The sequence below is a fragment of the Varroa jacobsoni genome, unplaced genomic scaffold, assembly GCF_002532875.2.
Source record: "Varroa jacobsoni isolate VJ856 unplaced genomic scaffold, vjacob_1.0 contig00006, whole genome shotgun sequence".
Taxonomy (NCBI): domain Eukaryota; kingdom Metazoa; phylum Arthropoda; class Arachnida; order Mesostigmata; family Varroidae; genus Varroa; species Varroa jacobsoni.
This window is the reverse complement of record NW_019214394.1, coordinates 381,075-398,246: the sequence shown is the minus strand read 5'-3', so window position 1 is coordinate 398,246 and position 17,172 is coordinate 381,075. Positions and strand designations below refer to the sequence as shown.

At 42.6% G+C, this 17,172-nt stretch overlaps 1 protein-coding gene across 2 annotated transcripts in view; it reads right to left on the bottom strand.

Annotated features, from left to right (window-relative positions):
- Positions 1 to 23: 23 nt before the first annotated feature.
- LOC111270554 (uncharacterized) overlaps positions 24 to 17,172 on the bottom strand; it is an 86,005-nt gene continuing 68,856 nt past the window's right edge. Inside the window, exons 1-6 of one of the 2 annotated variants that reach the window (XM_022850830.2) lie at positions 7,822 to 8,021; positions 6,354 to 6,474; positions 2,268 to 2,551; positions 1,934 to 2,148; positions 1,074 to 1,583; positions 24 to 831 (exon numbers count right to left, since the gene is read on the bottom strand). In XM_022850830.2, coding sequence (XP_022706565.1) covers positions 584 to 831; positions 1,074 to 1,583; positions 1,934 to 2,148; positions 2,268 to 2,551; positions 6,354 to 6,474; positions 7,822 to 7,895 — 1,452 coding nt within the window. In that variant the 5' untranslated portion in view covers positions 7,896 to 8,021 and the 3' untranslated portion in view covers positions 24 to 583. Of the gene's footprint in view, positions 832 to 1,073; positions 1,584 to 1,933; positions 2,149 to 2,267; positions 2,552 to 6,353; positions 6,475 to 7,821; positions 8,022 to 17,172 lie in introns of those variants that run through there. The other variant, XM_022850829.2, reaches the window with a different exon arrangement.

Sequence of the window (17,172 nt, the reverse complement as noted above, 5' to 3'; positions counted from 1 at the left end):
ACAGTATATACATATTATGTATATACTGTGTTATTTGTATATGAGGAAACAAACAACAATTGCGACTTCGGCTATTGCACGTCGTCTCCTGCCAGAGCAGGATCCGCACCAATCCGATGTTTTTCCCATATCTCATTATTTTTTTGCTCGTTTGGAATCACTATTCTGTCTTTCTACTAGCGTTTCTTTAATCTGTTTAAAAACAGAATCATGACAACTGCAGAAACAATTACTCTTTTCTTATTAGCAGCTCCCGTGAGCGACGCAACATTCGGTTTGCTAATAAAGATTCATTTGGTGCCATTGCTCCAAATAATCATCATGCGTTTTCCGTCATCGGCTCGCTCAGCCTACGATCTCGTTTCCTTTTGCTGGAGTTGAAAATCCGCATACCATGGTCGCTTTGAACGCAAGTTCCCGTCCTTCTCTATTGCTGTTCGCGCCCACTGGGCTGGACTGTTTGTTTTTTCCCACGCCATCTCCTTCCGGTGCGGTTACTTCCGGTTCTGAAATGATGTTGCATTTCCGTTTTCTCTCTGCATGTTCGGAGAAACCACCAAGCTGACTAGCCCATTACCAGTGATTAGCTCTTGGTGGCGTGAATGCATTTTTTACAATTCTGATGCCGCTCAGCACGTTTAGTAAGCGTGGAGGTATCGGTGGCTCCCGATGGTACTGCACTAGTCGTAGACGACACAGGTTTCTGAAGGCTCGTCGTAATTTTGCCGGTGCGGACGTTATATACATTGTAGCTTTCGATCTCTTCAGATAGCTTCCTTGTCCGACCGGCCGAGTGACTTCTAGCCTTCGTCGGAGTAGATAGGACTATGCCTGTAATAAACACCGAGCCAACGAATCGTAAAGCGAAATGAACAAATGTTAGAATCATTGTCTACACAAACTAACAGAAGAAAAAAGAAGTGATTGGGGAAAGCTTACTAGTTCTAGGTTTTCTAATATAGAGAGAAAGAAAGATTGACCTTTTAAGGACGTAATATGTTATCCATAGGCTATAACGAATATTATCAAGTTCTATTAGCATCCACTAAATAGATTATCGCTAAAATGCATACCCTCGTCAACCGAGTCACTGGATTCGCTCTTCGTAGCTTGAGGCCTATTTTTGCGGATAATGTTGTCCGAGCTCTTAGTGCGAGTGTTCTTCTTAATAACAGGCGGCAGTCGGACTGCACTTATCTTGGCAGCGACAATTTTCGCTTCTTCACTGCCGCAGATTACTTCCGAGCGACTTCGAACATGATGGCGACTATTGTCAACGCCCTCAGTCGATATCACAGTGGGCTTGACGGGCTCTCCTGTCACTTCAATGCGGGTTATAAGTGGGCTCTTGGGTGGAACCACGGGCGGAACCACATCACCTGTCACCCGCAAACGATGCAGGTCGGTCGCCAGTAGACAGGGAATAGAAGGAAAGGATTCTTCTGAAGAAATCGAGTTGGTATCCAGCGTGCTCTGGTGACCACCTCCAGCCCGATACGATGACATCGCAGTACCTGGCCGAGACCTGTGTCGCCGCGGTGGCAAGGGCGGAGGCGATTCTGATTGATCGGAATTACCTTTTCCTATAATCACAAGCATATGAGTGTACTAACGAACGTGATTAAATAAAAAAATAAAGCAACAACTTCAGATACACAAAAATCTATATATATACATATATATATATATATATAGTACTCCTAAATGGACTGATGGCTGGATAGTATAGAAGAGAGGCGAGAGAATGTAACAAAGTGAACATTAATTAAAAAAAAAATAAAATAAAAAGACAAAGCTAGCGGACTGTTATAATTATTACATAACTTTGAGCTCACAAAATAATTAATGCTTCTATATTCAGGATACCCGCATACATCATAGTATTCCCATTTTCCCAAAAAGAGAATAAGAAATTATAGAAAGGCCAAAGTACCCTCATCTTCTGATGAGAACGTAAGGGCAGCTGTAGTATCGGCTTCTCTTCCTTGATGGTACACTTTCGAGATGCGTAAGCCTTTAGGACCCCGCATGCTTCGTGTCCTCGCAAATTTGAAATGGTCTAGCGCTATTTTTTGGTTGTGGGTTTCGTCGTCGCAAACTTCCGCACTTCGAATGATTGGAAGCGTCGTGGTGCTCATTACCTGAGAGCTGCTTATCAAAAATAAACGCCACATGGAAACATATTATTAATATAAACTGATGATTTGATTTAGGCGGTAATAATAGTCCAATAATCTTAAATACGACTCTACGGTCGTCAAACGTACCCGATACTGGCCAGCGTGTTGTTGCGATTGCTGTTGCTGCCGCCTTCGTCCTCGTTGGTGCTCGTGTTGCAGAGCCCGTCATCGTTGACGATGCTGACGTCAATGTGAACACTTTCGCGGCTTTCCGATTTCTGAAGGATGAAAACGGCCTTTGCAGGTGTCGGGGTACCGCTGTTCGACGGCGGAGTCGAACCAGCCCCTTTATTCCTGACGCCAGCTCTTCGTTCCGGAGAAATATAACGATGTCGTGGAGGCGGCGTTACAGGCGAAAGGCTGCCTACTGACTATAAATGAAGTACAAGATAAAATTTAGTAAACAGGTTACTAACAGATGTCCTAAGGGAAGCCTCGTGTAAAAGACATGCATTTAGCTAAAATTTTAAAAATGTCGTTCGTGGCCTGCACCACGCGATCTCCGATGTCGGGCCGGGAGCTGAAGTAGGCATAACACTCCATCAAGATAAAACGATACCAAACTCTTTGCTATCGGAATGTGCTTCCTTTCTTTTAAATATGCCCGCTATGACTGACGACTAAAATCAACCGTTCAGTTGAACAACTAATCATACACGCAAAGTTCTCCATTGTAGAACCTTGGCGTAAGCATTATAAAAGAAAATTTATCCGCAACCCAACAGTGAAAAATCCATCAGCAGCTTGCAGAAAAATGTCGAAGTGATTATCATCTACATGATCCAATAGTTCAATCTTGTGGTCGTAGAAGTCGTCTAGATATTGTTGGCGTGTTCAATCGGCATGAGTAAACATGCAGAAATCCTTACATAAGTATATTACAATAGATTAAGAACAACCACATGTATTACAACGTCACATGGCTTTTAGCCCACTCGATTGTTTTCGGTATCCAACAGGTAGGTAATATTCAGCCTAGTAACGCACCGGTACGGCTTACTATCGGCCAACTTAGACTTATCGTTTTATATTATCAGCCCACTTTTAGCAGTGACATTTACCAAGACGAATCTTGCCGTTGTTGTACACTTCCTTTAATTAGAAAAACAGACGGAGGAGGCGTTCTCTTTAGCGCGCATAGTGTAACGAACATTCGACGTTCAGGGTCCAAAACCAAGACAAAGATTATTAAGCAGGTGTTTGTTGCCAGCCCAATACGTTGTTGTTTGCAGATGAACCCACCGTTACATCAGTACGAGTCCTGCTATTATGTGCCAGATAAAAGTGCTGTTCCTTTGGTAGTATACTGCCCTTATACCCCGTTGTTATTGATATTGCAGAACCGTTATCGCTATGTATAACATGATCTTTCGTGCGGTACAGAGGGTAGAGCCATGAAGTTAATCGTTTCGATATATCCAAATTGGCGTCTCATCCCTCAGCTGCCACGCAGACGAAACACTGTTGATGACGCTACGAGAGGGTACGACTGCAAGAGCGCTAGCAAAAATGTGGGACTAAAGAATCCTTGTTGTGATTTGTCAATTTGCAGCAATAGAAATTTGCAACACTATCGATAAAGCCATATTTGCTTTCTACACGTTTGGCGCACAACGCGTAGGTTCAGTGAACGGCGATTTATAGATCGGTCGGAGATTACACTGTTGTCATTTCGACCCACTCTCAGTCAGCCCACCAGCTTTCTACACTAGTCAAGAGTTATCATAATAGTAGGAATCGCGTTTGATTATTCTCAAAGTCAGAGAGATACCTTTCTTCATGGAATCGAATGCGGCAGAACGCCACGGAGAAGGATTTCATGCTTCCGCACACCGTACGCTAGCTTCCGAGTTGGGGATCTGCTAGGGAATCCATTGTCTGTTCGAGCAAAAGTAGGCATAGAACGTTAAAAGAGATACGCTACATATTTACGTTGGCATCGACAAAGAAAACTACTATAGCTGAATATGATGCTTCGAGTCGGTGAAGTGTCTGCGAAATTACATATGCCCATGACAAAGGACTGTCGTCCGATGGCTAAAAGTGGGACCTAAAATAGTTAATTTGGTTGTGATTTCAGCCGGTCATGCTGCCAGGGATGTTGTCATGTCGTGCCCGAAACGACAAATACGATTCAGATCAACGCAACCATGCAGTACTGAATACAAAAAACCCACTATACATTAACTATTTTACGTGTTCCACGTTAAAGATTAGCGCGCACAAGTGCTTCAGCATATGCCTATAAAATACCCTACAAATTAATATGGCCATCTTCGCCTTGTTGGCATAGCTGTAAAATACAACAATCGACAAAAATTACTTATCCTGTACGAATTTTATGGCCACCAAAAGCGGCATCATAATTTTGTCAAAAATTATGGTCCATCGCAGCCATTTTTACCTAACGGATCTAAGAGCTCTGCAGATTTTGAACTGCTCATACAGTATGAATCGAATCAACCGACCTATACCGACCACGGTTTTCATTTTATTCAGCGCTCTCGTCGCATGTAATTATTATTATTATTATTATTCAGCTCCTTCACTGGCCTATGTAGAAGGTTTTTACTGTCCACTGGTGGTCGTCAGGTACAAAAATAATCTTTAAAATTTAATGGCGGTAAACATAATCGTAATGTCGTATACTATTATGGCGTATCTCAATCGACAGATCGATCGTACGTAAGCGATATAGGCAGGCAGTGGGGTTTCGCTTGATAGAACGTCGCCAACCGCATGGTTTCGAGGAGCAGCCAGCATTTGTTCGTTTTGAGCGCCTCCGTTCGACAAAGGCAATCTCCAAACAATCAAATCGGTGCCCACATCTCACTTAGCTTTATTCAGTGATACGCCAGTGAGGTCGCCTGGACCGGCTTGACATAGGTCATGGCCAAATATCAACTAGCATAATATCATTTGTGCTGACTTCGACCGGCTTCAACAGTAAATTACCTATAGCTTTTCAGCTTTTATTTTTACTCTAGACAAACTATAACGACAAATACAGCATATTTCCACACTGTATTATATATACGTCCACTGTATGGGTGGGTGTGTGTTTGTGGGCGTCATTTGCCAGACGTATCCTTCTAAAATCCCGCTACCGAAACACTACTTTGTTACTATGGGGAACTACCTTGTTATTTAGCGTTTGCTATCAAAATGACCGCTACCTATAACAACATAGTTTAGTAATGGATTAAATCGTCAAAAGAAGAATGATGTATTTCTAGAGTAACATTGTGACTGCATGTTCTACCATGTATAAAGTCACGCAAGCGTTTAAGCTATGCACTGATCGAGCTCGGATATACTGTTAAGCAGCTCGATTAGAAGTAGACCTATTTCACTTGGGAAAAAATCTCCACAATTTAATACATATACTATTTAAACTGTAAAATCAGTCTGGATTTTGTTTAATACGCTGAAATTGCAACAAAGAAATTGCTTAATGGCCATTTCCATTAAATGGCTCTATTTTAAATTCAGAGCCTGCGCGCTACTAAGTGCACACAAATTTTTCTTTTTTCCTTGCCCTCCGACTTAACAGTACAAGATTGCAGGTATTTTTTTAGCTTATCCAAATGCTATCTGTCCTATCGAGTGATAGGTTTGCAAAATTGAGTTGATGCTATTGCAGAGTATTGTTATTTATATAGTAGTAGTAGTATTTTTCCTTTAATTTGCTTCGGGCACAATTTCAGGTGTACTTGAAATAACCGAAATGTATTATTGCTTGATAAATGTACAACTAATCACAAACAATGAAGAATCAGAGACGAATTATTACGGGCTTCAGCTTGTTATCTTAACGGTCCGATTTCGGCACTTTTAGACTCCCTCGTCGGACTAACAATGAAACCCAACGCAAATAGACCATAAAAGGTCTAATTTAGCCCATTTAGCGTAGAGGATAAACACCTGATAAAAGGGTACTGTTGCTATTGCTAGAGGATATAGGTCAAATGTTTATCAGGAACGATATAAATGCGGTGTTAATTAACATTTTTGTAGTAAATAACAATAATGGTGATTTTCGAAGATTAGCAGCTAAAGTTCTCTTCATTGGACACTTTTTATGCGTTCGTCTTCCTCTTATTGTCATCGAAAGCCCACAGCGTTTATTTTTTAGCGTCAGGGAGCTATTTTTATCGGATGCCTGCTACCGACCTGATTGAAAATGCCTCCGGGGTTGAAGTTGACAGCAACCTGACTTCCAAGCGAATCGCTCTTCTGTCCACGGATTTCATTGAGGAAATCTAGAGAACAGCTAGTGCGGATCTGGTTGGTCCTGAAAAACAACGAGACATTACGTGGTAACGTTAGCGGGACAGTAACATCTTACCGATCACAAAACTAGAGAAGAAATTGGCAGCTTTTCAAGTCGATCTGGTTGTAAGCATACGAAGATATCGCGATCAACTCTGGCCACTCCATACATTTTTGCGTGCCACTGCAGGCCACGCGCATGATGTCCAATAAATAGGCAGACCAGCGAAGGGCCGCAGTATCGATATGGCGATACACAAATATGCGTCGTGCCAACGACTACCCAAACTGTGTAAAGTGAAGCTGTTGAAAAACTACATAAATGCAGAGACGAGGTCCATCATATACGTTGGCAAACCACCACTGTTCATCTATCAGCCCTGTCGAAATTGTTGTTCCTTAGAAAAGCATTTTTCATTACAGCTAATGATGTGCTGCCTATATATATATATACATGTTGAAACAGGCGAGTCTGCCTGTTTCATTTGCTCAGATCTCTTAAGTGCCATGCTGTTACGTAACTCTTCACATTAGTTGGTGTCACTGTTAATACACGCATATACGTGAAGTTTAGCCACCACGCCAATGACTAAGCTACTTGAGCACATCGAATAGGACAACTACCATCAGCACCTCATCTTGATCGCTCATTCAACATCAGCGGCGACGATTCTGCATGCCATCGCCATTTACAAAATGCGCGCAAGCGCCAACCGCTAACTTCGCGATACCGGGCGTTGGTACTACGATGATGGCCGGCGAAAACCGCAAGGTAATTCCAAATCGTTACGAACACTATGACCGACGTCGAGGAATGCTTAGATATTAGTTATAAATGATACTGGACCATTATCTGGCAGCGAAACAGTAAGAAGTTGTTATAAAAGAAACACGGCTGGTAGTAGTCACACCAGAGCAAGAGCAATTGGCATATCGCTATAGTCGAATGGAAACCATTTCTCCCTCATCTATAATGCATAGTTAGAACGAAGTATACTACTGGTGGAGACGGGATACGAAATGGATGATCAAGCACTCAGCTCAGGGGTTCAGGGGACCCAATGGCGCGTTCATCATCATGATCATTAAATGTCGCCAGACAGAGCAGAATATCGCTCATATTAAAACGGACGGTGTCTATTATACAAAATCGATAATATATTGCAGACAAGTTCTTCCTGAAAAAACGAACGTTAACGGCTAGACGTGAATAGCTAATGTCATTGGATAATGGCAATTGAAGCTTGAGAATGAACAAACGTACTGACGACACGTAAAAAATAAGCCTATAAATAATAGGTCATAGTTCCGCAGACACCTAGTGCCTTGACAGAAGCGGTTCGGGGTTAGGTAATAAGACGATGCCTACTTTTCAAATCGGCCTTGTAGAACCGACTTTCGCCGTATGTTCATGAAATGGCGTATTTTATCAAGCAGTTTCATTGCTCTGGCTCTTTTCTCACGTTGTACTTCACCGACACTTCAGACTCGAAAAGCGAACCCCTAGTAGGGCTCTATTAGGCGAGGTACAAATCACGCACTCACAGTTCCTAAGCACCACGAAAATAAATTCAGGGACCTAGGGCAAAACAAACACTTTACAGTCGGTTGCTCTTTTTTTTGTAAATTTCAAAAGTAAATCGTCGTATCAAATCAGATCCTCGTCGTCTTTTGCAACCGCTAGGAGCTTCGTTGGTAGGCGGGCGTCGTTGATTCGTCGCGTATGGACTCCAGATTAACTGCTACCAGGAAATCGTCGAACTAACCGATGAAGCCATATTGGAGAAAGCGAAACTTCACCAAAGGTACGCGTTTACGTATGACGGCTCTTGTCGTAAAAGCAGCTACAGTGCAATGATGTTACACTGTACTAGCTTCAACCAGTCGTAGAGCGTGGCCTGCTTCTTGTAAAGTCTTAAGTCAAGTGAAGTCTGAGCCGAGCTGAAGATCGGAGCAAAGCTTGCTCGAGCTGTGGGCATCAAATACCGAGCAGCAGCTTTCCTGTTTTCTTTGTCCCAGCCAACCCCTGCTTACGGACAAAGTGCCCACCGCCCCAGCCAGCATCATCAGCAATGTCCCCGCCATAGCTTGAGTACTCGTTTTCGTTTTAGCTTCACCATCAGCCCACCACACTCGGCGGACGGCTACTCCCACCATCTCGACTAACGCCATTAAGTCATCGCCCCCTGACGAAGTTGCGGCGGAATTTGCCACGGCCGTTTGCCATCGCGCTAGTCGAACGATGCCGCGATGCGCTCGGCAATGAACATGATCATCTCGGTCGAACAAATCACCAAAGCAGTTCAGCTATCTTGGAACATCAAATGGATGTTACGTATACGCGGCTCGATGCGCGACAATATATCGTCGGACTGGCGGTACGTCGACAATGGCCCCGCAACTGGCAGCCGCATCGGAACGGCCCCGATAGTTACTACGTTCATCGGGTCGCACGAAGCCCACTCCACATTAGATCACACTGACAACGCAGAGATGAAAGAGCAGCGCGTATGTGAAGGCTTGGGCAGACGATGGGTTAACGCTGAGTGGTTCAGAGAAAGCTGTAGTTCCGCAGTCAAGCAGCGTGTTAAAAAAAAAAAAAAAAAAAAAGCAATGCCAGTCGTGAATGGTGCGGCCACACCAATAAATAATACTTTATCATACGATGCTACGGGTGGCGGGTTACGGGCTACCACGAGCGGTAATTTATGCGTGAGTGAAGGCGACAGTTTAACACGCACTATTGTCGGCATCGTAATTATAAACGTTATTGCTGGCATCGTCATCAGGTCCAATCTATTCAGCGTGAAGCCGCCCAACGTTCAGCTGTGCACGCATGAAAAGCCGTAGTCTGCAATTATCAATAATTATTATATATACTATACTATCGTAATAAGTAAGCGAGATGACGCTCCATACGCACGTCAGATGAGAACCCGTTGTTTCGTTTGACGCCGTATTGTACGTATATACAGTAAAATGTCTGCCCTGCACCGCCAATACAATGGCTAGAACGAATGGTCCAAACTCGTCTCAATAATGGTCGGATCCATAGAAAGAAAGAAAGAAAGAAAGGAAGGAAGGAAGGAAGGAAGGAAGCGATGTTGATTTCTATAACGACATCGATGACAGACAATGGAAATCCTCGTAACGGGAGTTCCCATTCAAGTTTTCTACGTACTTAAATTGTAACAGCGACGAATGTAAGTACAATACGACCCTGTACGGTTTTATAGGGCACACAAGTTTCTTCAGTCTGTATTGCGGTGGTGCCGCTGTGACGATAGCAGCTTAGATAAGGTGACTCATGAACGCGTTGTAACGAAGAAGGATGGAACGGTGGCGCACTGCTTACACGTTTATTATGCGCGTGTCTGGGTATCTTATCGGATAGTCGGACCAGCGGATATTCAAAAACAACAATGATTCAATAGCCACCGCAGTAGCGGACGCTTCGGTCAAATAAACGGCAGGCATATATTCAGATCAGTTTCCGATAGTGCATTGACCTGCCCTTTACGTGGCGTTGGATAAACCGGTGAAGAATCTATTTGTTTGTTCGCAATTCCAGCTATGAAAATTGGCAAGAGGTGACGTTACAATACCTAAACAATGTTTTATAAGTAAAATTAGGCGTTCTAATAGACACCTGCATCGATGGATGAGCTATTGCGACAGCAGCTCATTTTCCATTGTGTTGTTCCATTGAACTCTATCGGAATATCGTTACCAGTTTTGTTGAATAGTTGTGTTACATGTAGAAGGTTCCTCCAAGATGCATCTGTATGTGATAAGACTTAATTACTTTATCGTAGATATCGTTGTATCATGTCTGTGCCTATTAGGCAATCAACCTTATCGAACATCCGCAACCTTTAGCACTTCCTCCTAGTCAATTAATGGCGTCGTAATGGTTAAATTTGAAACACATAAATACCCTATATATTATTGCATGTAGCACTAAAAAGTCAAATAGAAAGCATTATATATATATGTAGTGTAAAGGGCGCTTGCTACCAAGGAGTAATTCGTTTCGTTTTTGCTTCGAGAACTCGAGTAAATGTGAACAGACATAACGGTCGATCCTATCGTAGCCGACGATCTCCGATTAGGAAAGGACCAGTACTCCTTACGTTCAACCTCCGATTCAGCTAGTCACAAGTACACTATTGCAATACTATTTTTCTTATTGTTTATATTATTCTTCTAATCTTCGTTAGTTTAACAATTGTGAGTAATTAACTGTATGTAGTGTTATTACTGATAGTTTATATATACATATCGTTCTCGATTTGTACGAGTCCCGAGGGACGAACATGATCCTTCGGCTATGGTCGTTACTCACAACCATCGACAACGGAATGGTAACTAGGTGAAACCTATTATTTGTAGTTATATATATATATATAATCATCTTCTAAATGAACGTATTGTACAATGGCCAACCGATCTTAAACAGGCACTCAATGACGCACCGTCGAGCGTGCTTTGTTCTCAAGGTGATGCGATCATCAATTTATAGATACGGTCACCTTTCGTCTTTTAACGCTATTACGAGACGCGATTGATCTACTTCCATCGCTGACCAGTCTCATGTGAGCATTCTAAACCGGGCACTTACTAGTTAACACCTAACATAACGCAAGGCCCGTAATTGTGAAGGCTTGCTAGAATGTTCAAAATCGGCAATAGCAGCAGATACTAAGGACGTATCCTTGAAGTAATACGATTGCTAATATAATAGAAAAAATATTATTGTACGGTGATAGAGCATTGACGAAAATCTCATCCTGATAGCAACACTCATCATCTTGCGTAACGGTAGTCCACTTAATCAGAGCAGTGGCAAAAACTGCATCACCTTGGTACCGTAAAGCATCATCTTCTTTGTCATGATATACACCGCAAGTGTAGACATAACGCCGAACGCGGTTGTACCTCGCAGAAATTTCACTTTGAACATTCTTTTGTCATCGATTTCTGTCTAGTTAAAAAAAGACAAACACACCCGACCAACAGAAAATACATTTCGGGCAAAAAAAACTACTCGTCCGCAGGGTATCGTAAACGAACTCGCCGTTGCCTATACCACTGTATAACTACTCTATCGATGGTCGGGCGTCAACTGGTGAGCGACGCAAGAAGCGATTAGTTCAATGATGATGTCTAACATATAAGGTATTTATACGAGACTTAATAATGACGCGGCATTCGCTTGGCCTCCGTTCACCGTCCCCTTCACTGCTGTAGCTTGAGGCGGATCGGCAAGCGTTTCGGATCGTTCAAGCAGATGCAACAAAGCAACGAATTGCAGGAAAAAAGTACTTCCTACAGGGTGAAAACAAAGGCGGCCACATACAGATGCGATGAATCGGATTCGTTGTTAGCGTCTGGAATGGAACAAAATACGCGAACAAATGTATACATAGGCCAGAAACACATCAGTGGAAGCTGGCAACGAAACAGGCCGTCCGCCGTGGCCGTTAATATCGACGAAGCCAGAATACAGCCGATCGAATATGCGATAAATTTGCGCGAAAAATAGAAGGTCAGAGGTTGGCAGTCAACGATAGCGATAAATCCCGCCGACAAACGCAGCTGCAGGCGAAAGAAGAAGAAAATGCGATAATGGAACGGATCCACAGTTGCTACCTAGAGTCAAGTAAGCCGGTCAATTCAGAACTAGAACGCACACAAAGTGTGGCAGAGGTTCATGATGGCGTCAACTCGCACAAAAAAAAACGCTAGGTGTATAATTATGCTGTCGTCGTTCGTCAGTAAGCTTCACTTGATACCTATATCACTGTGTGGCGAACTTAATATTCATTGGGAGGATGCTGTTATTGAACAAAATCGTATTGTCATAGGGGCTTATGTGGGGGGGCATCGTAGGGAGCATATAGTAGTTGAAATTAATTGATTGTCTTACTATGCAGTGCCGCTCTTATATCGCAAACTTAAATTGACCTTTTATTGTGCACAGATCTAACTGATAGGCAATTTTCGAGCACTTCTTTCGAGTTTTAGCTTTTGGCTCTTACGTAGTGTTTTCATCATCAGAATATAACAAGCGTACTTAAATTGACATCGCACAGTCCTCCCTGTTGTTTCCCGTTTGTAAAATTCGCATATACAAAATACTTGAAAACAAATTTAGTTTTTTTTTTTAACTATAAGTAATAGAATTTTGCACATACAAAATTTTGGTTCGCGTTTGAAAAGATAGACTTCTCCTATTCTGAAAATAGTCATGTACCGCTTAATTCATCAAGAATATTAATTGCAGTTCTGTGAGCTATTTCCAAAAACAACTTAACTCTGGTATCGTATGTGTTTACGTGTATGAGTTTATGAAGCGTTTTTGTGCTATAATTACCCATTGTATTTAGATAGTAGTCTTCAATCACTTCGATTTGCGATAGCGAAAGAAGGACGTATCAGAACTTTTTCACCGTTATTAATAACACAAATGGGTCTGTCATTTCGTATCAGTATTTGAATATGTGACATATGCGTCAACACAGTTTGCCTCTTACTCTTCATTTAAACATTGTTCAGCTCTTCACGCCGACCTAACAAAATTTTGCCCATGTCAAGGTTGCCAGCCAAAGCGTGCGCAGTATTATTAGCAGCCACGATCAATAGACAATCATATTGACAATATATAATCATGGCGTGCCGTTAGTGTGATTAGGGTAATGTTTGAAGATATCGGACAATCGACTTTAACGTGGTACAGTACTATAAATACAAGGTAAGGCGCGTAAAGACGCGCCGTAACGCATCTTCATCAACAATAAACAATCGATATATGTTGAATTATAGGTTCGCGTTGTGCCAAAAATGTTTCTGCTTGGGCTAATTCGCATACCTCCTTCAACCAGGAGAACTGGTCGGCAACTGGAATCGAATGTATAGAAGAGAAGATCATCTATTGCACGAGCCAAATGTGTTTTGCGCCATCGAAACGGTCTTGTTCTAGTGCGGATTAAGCAAGACACCTAGTATTCTTCAGGGTCCAACAGCCTGCTTGACAGAATGCCTGCCAGCGACTCGGGACATAGAGGTTCCAACGGAACGAAGAATATACGAAGATGGCACACCAAGCTGAGAGCTACCTGATATTATGCTGAGATGACGCGGCAGGTCTTTGTTGCCTGTTATTACCCTGTACCACTATCTTTCTTACCTACTATTGTTGTAAGCATTGTATAGCTTGGAATATGTAAAAGGAAACATAATATAGCTTCTTGCTTTAATCGTGACGAAAAAACTAAACGTTTTGCTGATTCTACCTTCTACCAGTCATCACGTTAGCTATTCCCGAAGTATTTCAAAGTTATTTATTACGAGCATATCACTTACAATTGAACATTAAAGAAATACCTTCGTCTACCTTTTGGACTCTGTAAATTGTTCTATTCGATCTTCCTAGTGTCTATTGACATATCTAGGCTTATTATCCATTTGTCAATTGGCCAGGGGTCGCATAAAAACGCCTAATAAGACGTGTGATTGCACGACGCAGCCACGAAGTTGAAAAACGTGCACGATAAACCGTTCGTATTCCAAGTGCAGTAACTGAAATACTGAATACGAGCCATTGCGCACAGAAAAAAAGATCGTGTATGTTCATGAGGAAGATACAAGTCGAACAATGTTTCGTAGATAGATAAATGATCAAACCTATTTTTTTTTCAATCAGTTTTAAAGTTGCTTACAGTTATAGGATCCTGCATCCTTCGGCTGCACGATATCCTTTTGAACGCTTAGTTTCAGCTGGCTCGAGCTCACGGCAACACTGTCCAGAAAAATTACTGCTAAAAATGGGTCTAATCGTGTAAGATCTCCGGATCTTATTCAGGTCGATTAGCTTTATAGGAGGTCAATCGAGGATGTTTTGTCTAGTTAGAAAAAAACCTGGACCTCAGAAGAAACACGTAAGATAATGAGCATCAAATAACGATTGTGCCATCCCTTGACAGGAAGCTGGAAGGATCAAAAGCTTCAGTTAAATATGTCTAGAGGTAATAAAGGAAAATCCTGGTTCTTGTATAACCAAGGTACACACTCGGAACGATTCATTTGAGTAAACCCAACCAGCTACTTACTTTTATGCTTTTTTGATTTATGAATCTCGTCGACCCCGAATGGTCAAAAGTAACGGCAGCAATATATCAAATATCTTTTATATTTAGCTGGCAAGCTGTTCTGTACAACTAGGGGGCATCTACACAGTGATCTAACTCTGGACCTTCAAATATAGTTCTCTTAGGTAATTCGAACTATCCATAGTATTAATTCCGGGAAAAACGTTGTCTACTTAATTCATTAACACATAAAACTAATAATAAACGGCGACGAATACACGAAAGATCATCTATAGCCGTATATCTGATCACCGCCTTTTTGGTTGCTCGTCCACCGCGCCTCGATTTCGGCCGCCGCTTGACCTTCCAAGTATTTATCACGCGGAAGCAAGTTGCAGGAACCAAAATAACTACAGGGCAATTAGCTTAGCATGACATAAGTCGTAGGGCCTGCCGTCGACATACATCATAATACTGATTCACGGTATGGTTCGGTAGAGTGAGCCGGCTAAAGCGGAACTAACCTACTGAGGAAGGTGAGCAAGAGTACCGTGGCTTATTCGCTCCCATTCGGCAAACGAACGGTGCTTTTCAGTGGGATGATTCTTGAAGAAACGGTACTTGCTGCGATTTTTTTGCCACTTCTGCGGACAAAAACAGAGGAGGAACAAGCAACAGTTGTAGTAGCGGTGGCTAAAAGCATTTTCAAGCAATTGGCATTTAATATGATACATGTCCACGTTCGCCTGTATGCAGGCTTAGATAGAACGCCGCTTCACAGAATGCTCGTTGTCTTCATGTACTAACGGACGTAAATGGGCCCTAGTTCTCTTTGTTTGAAAAGCATCCTAACTGCTAGAATGTCAAGCAGTTCATACGGTACTCATGCGAAAACGTAAACTGCCTCAATTACGCATCTGCTGATGCTACTTGGGCATCAGTCAACGCGGCCGAAGTCAATTTACTCACTTAACCTTGCGTTAAAAGCTATTGCCTGCGATGATAGCAGGTGGATAGATGTAAAAAACGGCACTAATTTTTGTTTGATTGTCATCGTCGTATCGGCCAACCAACTAAGTATCTATATGTATGTGTCCTTATAATTATCCACGTCTTGCAGGTAGGGCATCGGCGTCCCGATGTGGTATCATCACAGGCGACTCACCTAGCGCTCGACAATAGCATCATCCCCAACGGCGACAGCGATAGTAACAAAGAAAGCAACAAGAAGACGAAAAGCTGCTAACAACGGCGCACAGTATCGGTAAATTCTAACCTTCCACTGGCAGCAACATCATCAGCATCTTCATTACAGCCTTCATGACGCTTGACTTCTACTACTAACAATTTCATTACGAACATCGTTTTGACACCTGTTTTCGATCGAGTTCTTTTTAGGCTCAGATAGTCAATTGGTAGGCCGGTCCAAGGAAGAACGTCAGTGCCTATTCAGTGCGTACCATCAGTAACTGCTAGCGACAGCAGCGATCTTCAAGCACTGTTTGACAACAACAAATGCATGCGCCTGTTGTCGCTTCGTTAATATCGACGGTGACGCTACGTCCACTGTTGTTGCTGTAACCGCGACCGATTGTTGATTGCCGCTTGTTCATTTGCAGGCTTTATTTCGTTCGATGGTCGTTCATGATGTAGCGCGGAACATCTCGTTGTTCAATAACAAAATGGCGCTCAGAGACAGAACTCAGCAGCCAAACGGACAAGATTTGGTCGCACCGAACGAACACCGCGAAACTGTCCAACGCACGCGGCGCGGGAGAGGGACCTCTTTTCGGCAATACACTGCTCGACGTCTATGCGTCTCCTATTTACCCCTACCCCGGGCCCGATACCCTGCATTGATTGCTGCTTCTTACCGGTTGCGTCACCGATACACGTCATGTAAGCAAGCCACGCACGCAAAGCGTATAGGCTGTTGATGATATCGGCGACGCTACTGTAGTGGGTATCGGTTGAGAAAAAATCGTATCCAATTCGCTCATTAGAAAGATAATGGTGGAGGGTGCATTGACCAACGGCCCGACAGAATCACGGGGGACCCGTAGGGTCTAAACTAGGTGAAAAGTAATCGAACTTAGCACGCTGAAATCGTACGCAGTTAAACGGATAGACTGCACAACAAAGGAGGAAGACTGTAAAAGGGGAAAATGTGACTTACGGATTCTCGCTGTAGCGTGCGTTTCTTGGTCGCTGTTTTTACGCAGCATTCCTTGTTTGTTTCCTTTACCCCCACACATTGTCGTTCTGCGACGCGATGGTAAATATTTAATAGGATGCAATTAAATATGTAAAATAAACATTTTAATAGGATACCATAGAAGAACTTCTAGATTAGAATTTACATCTTTTCGTGTGCAATGTAATAATATAGTATTATTCGTATCAATAACGAAATGCCCTGTCAAAACGAACCATACTCGTATCTAAATTGATAACAAAGACATTTATTGGTTGCGTCCTGAAGAACATGAAGGGCTAATCCTGGAACGTTCGTAAAATTCTATATGTCATAGCTATGGCGTGTTGTGGATAGACGTCGTGTCATCTAATAAATATATTTCCGACGTGCTACTTCAATAATTCCTGCTTGCGAAATCGAGACGCGGTAAACA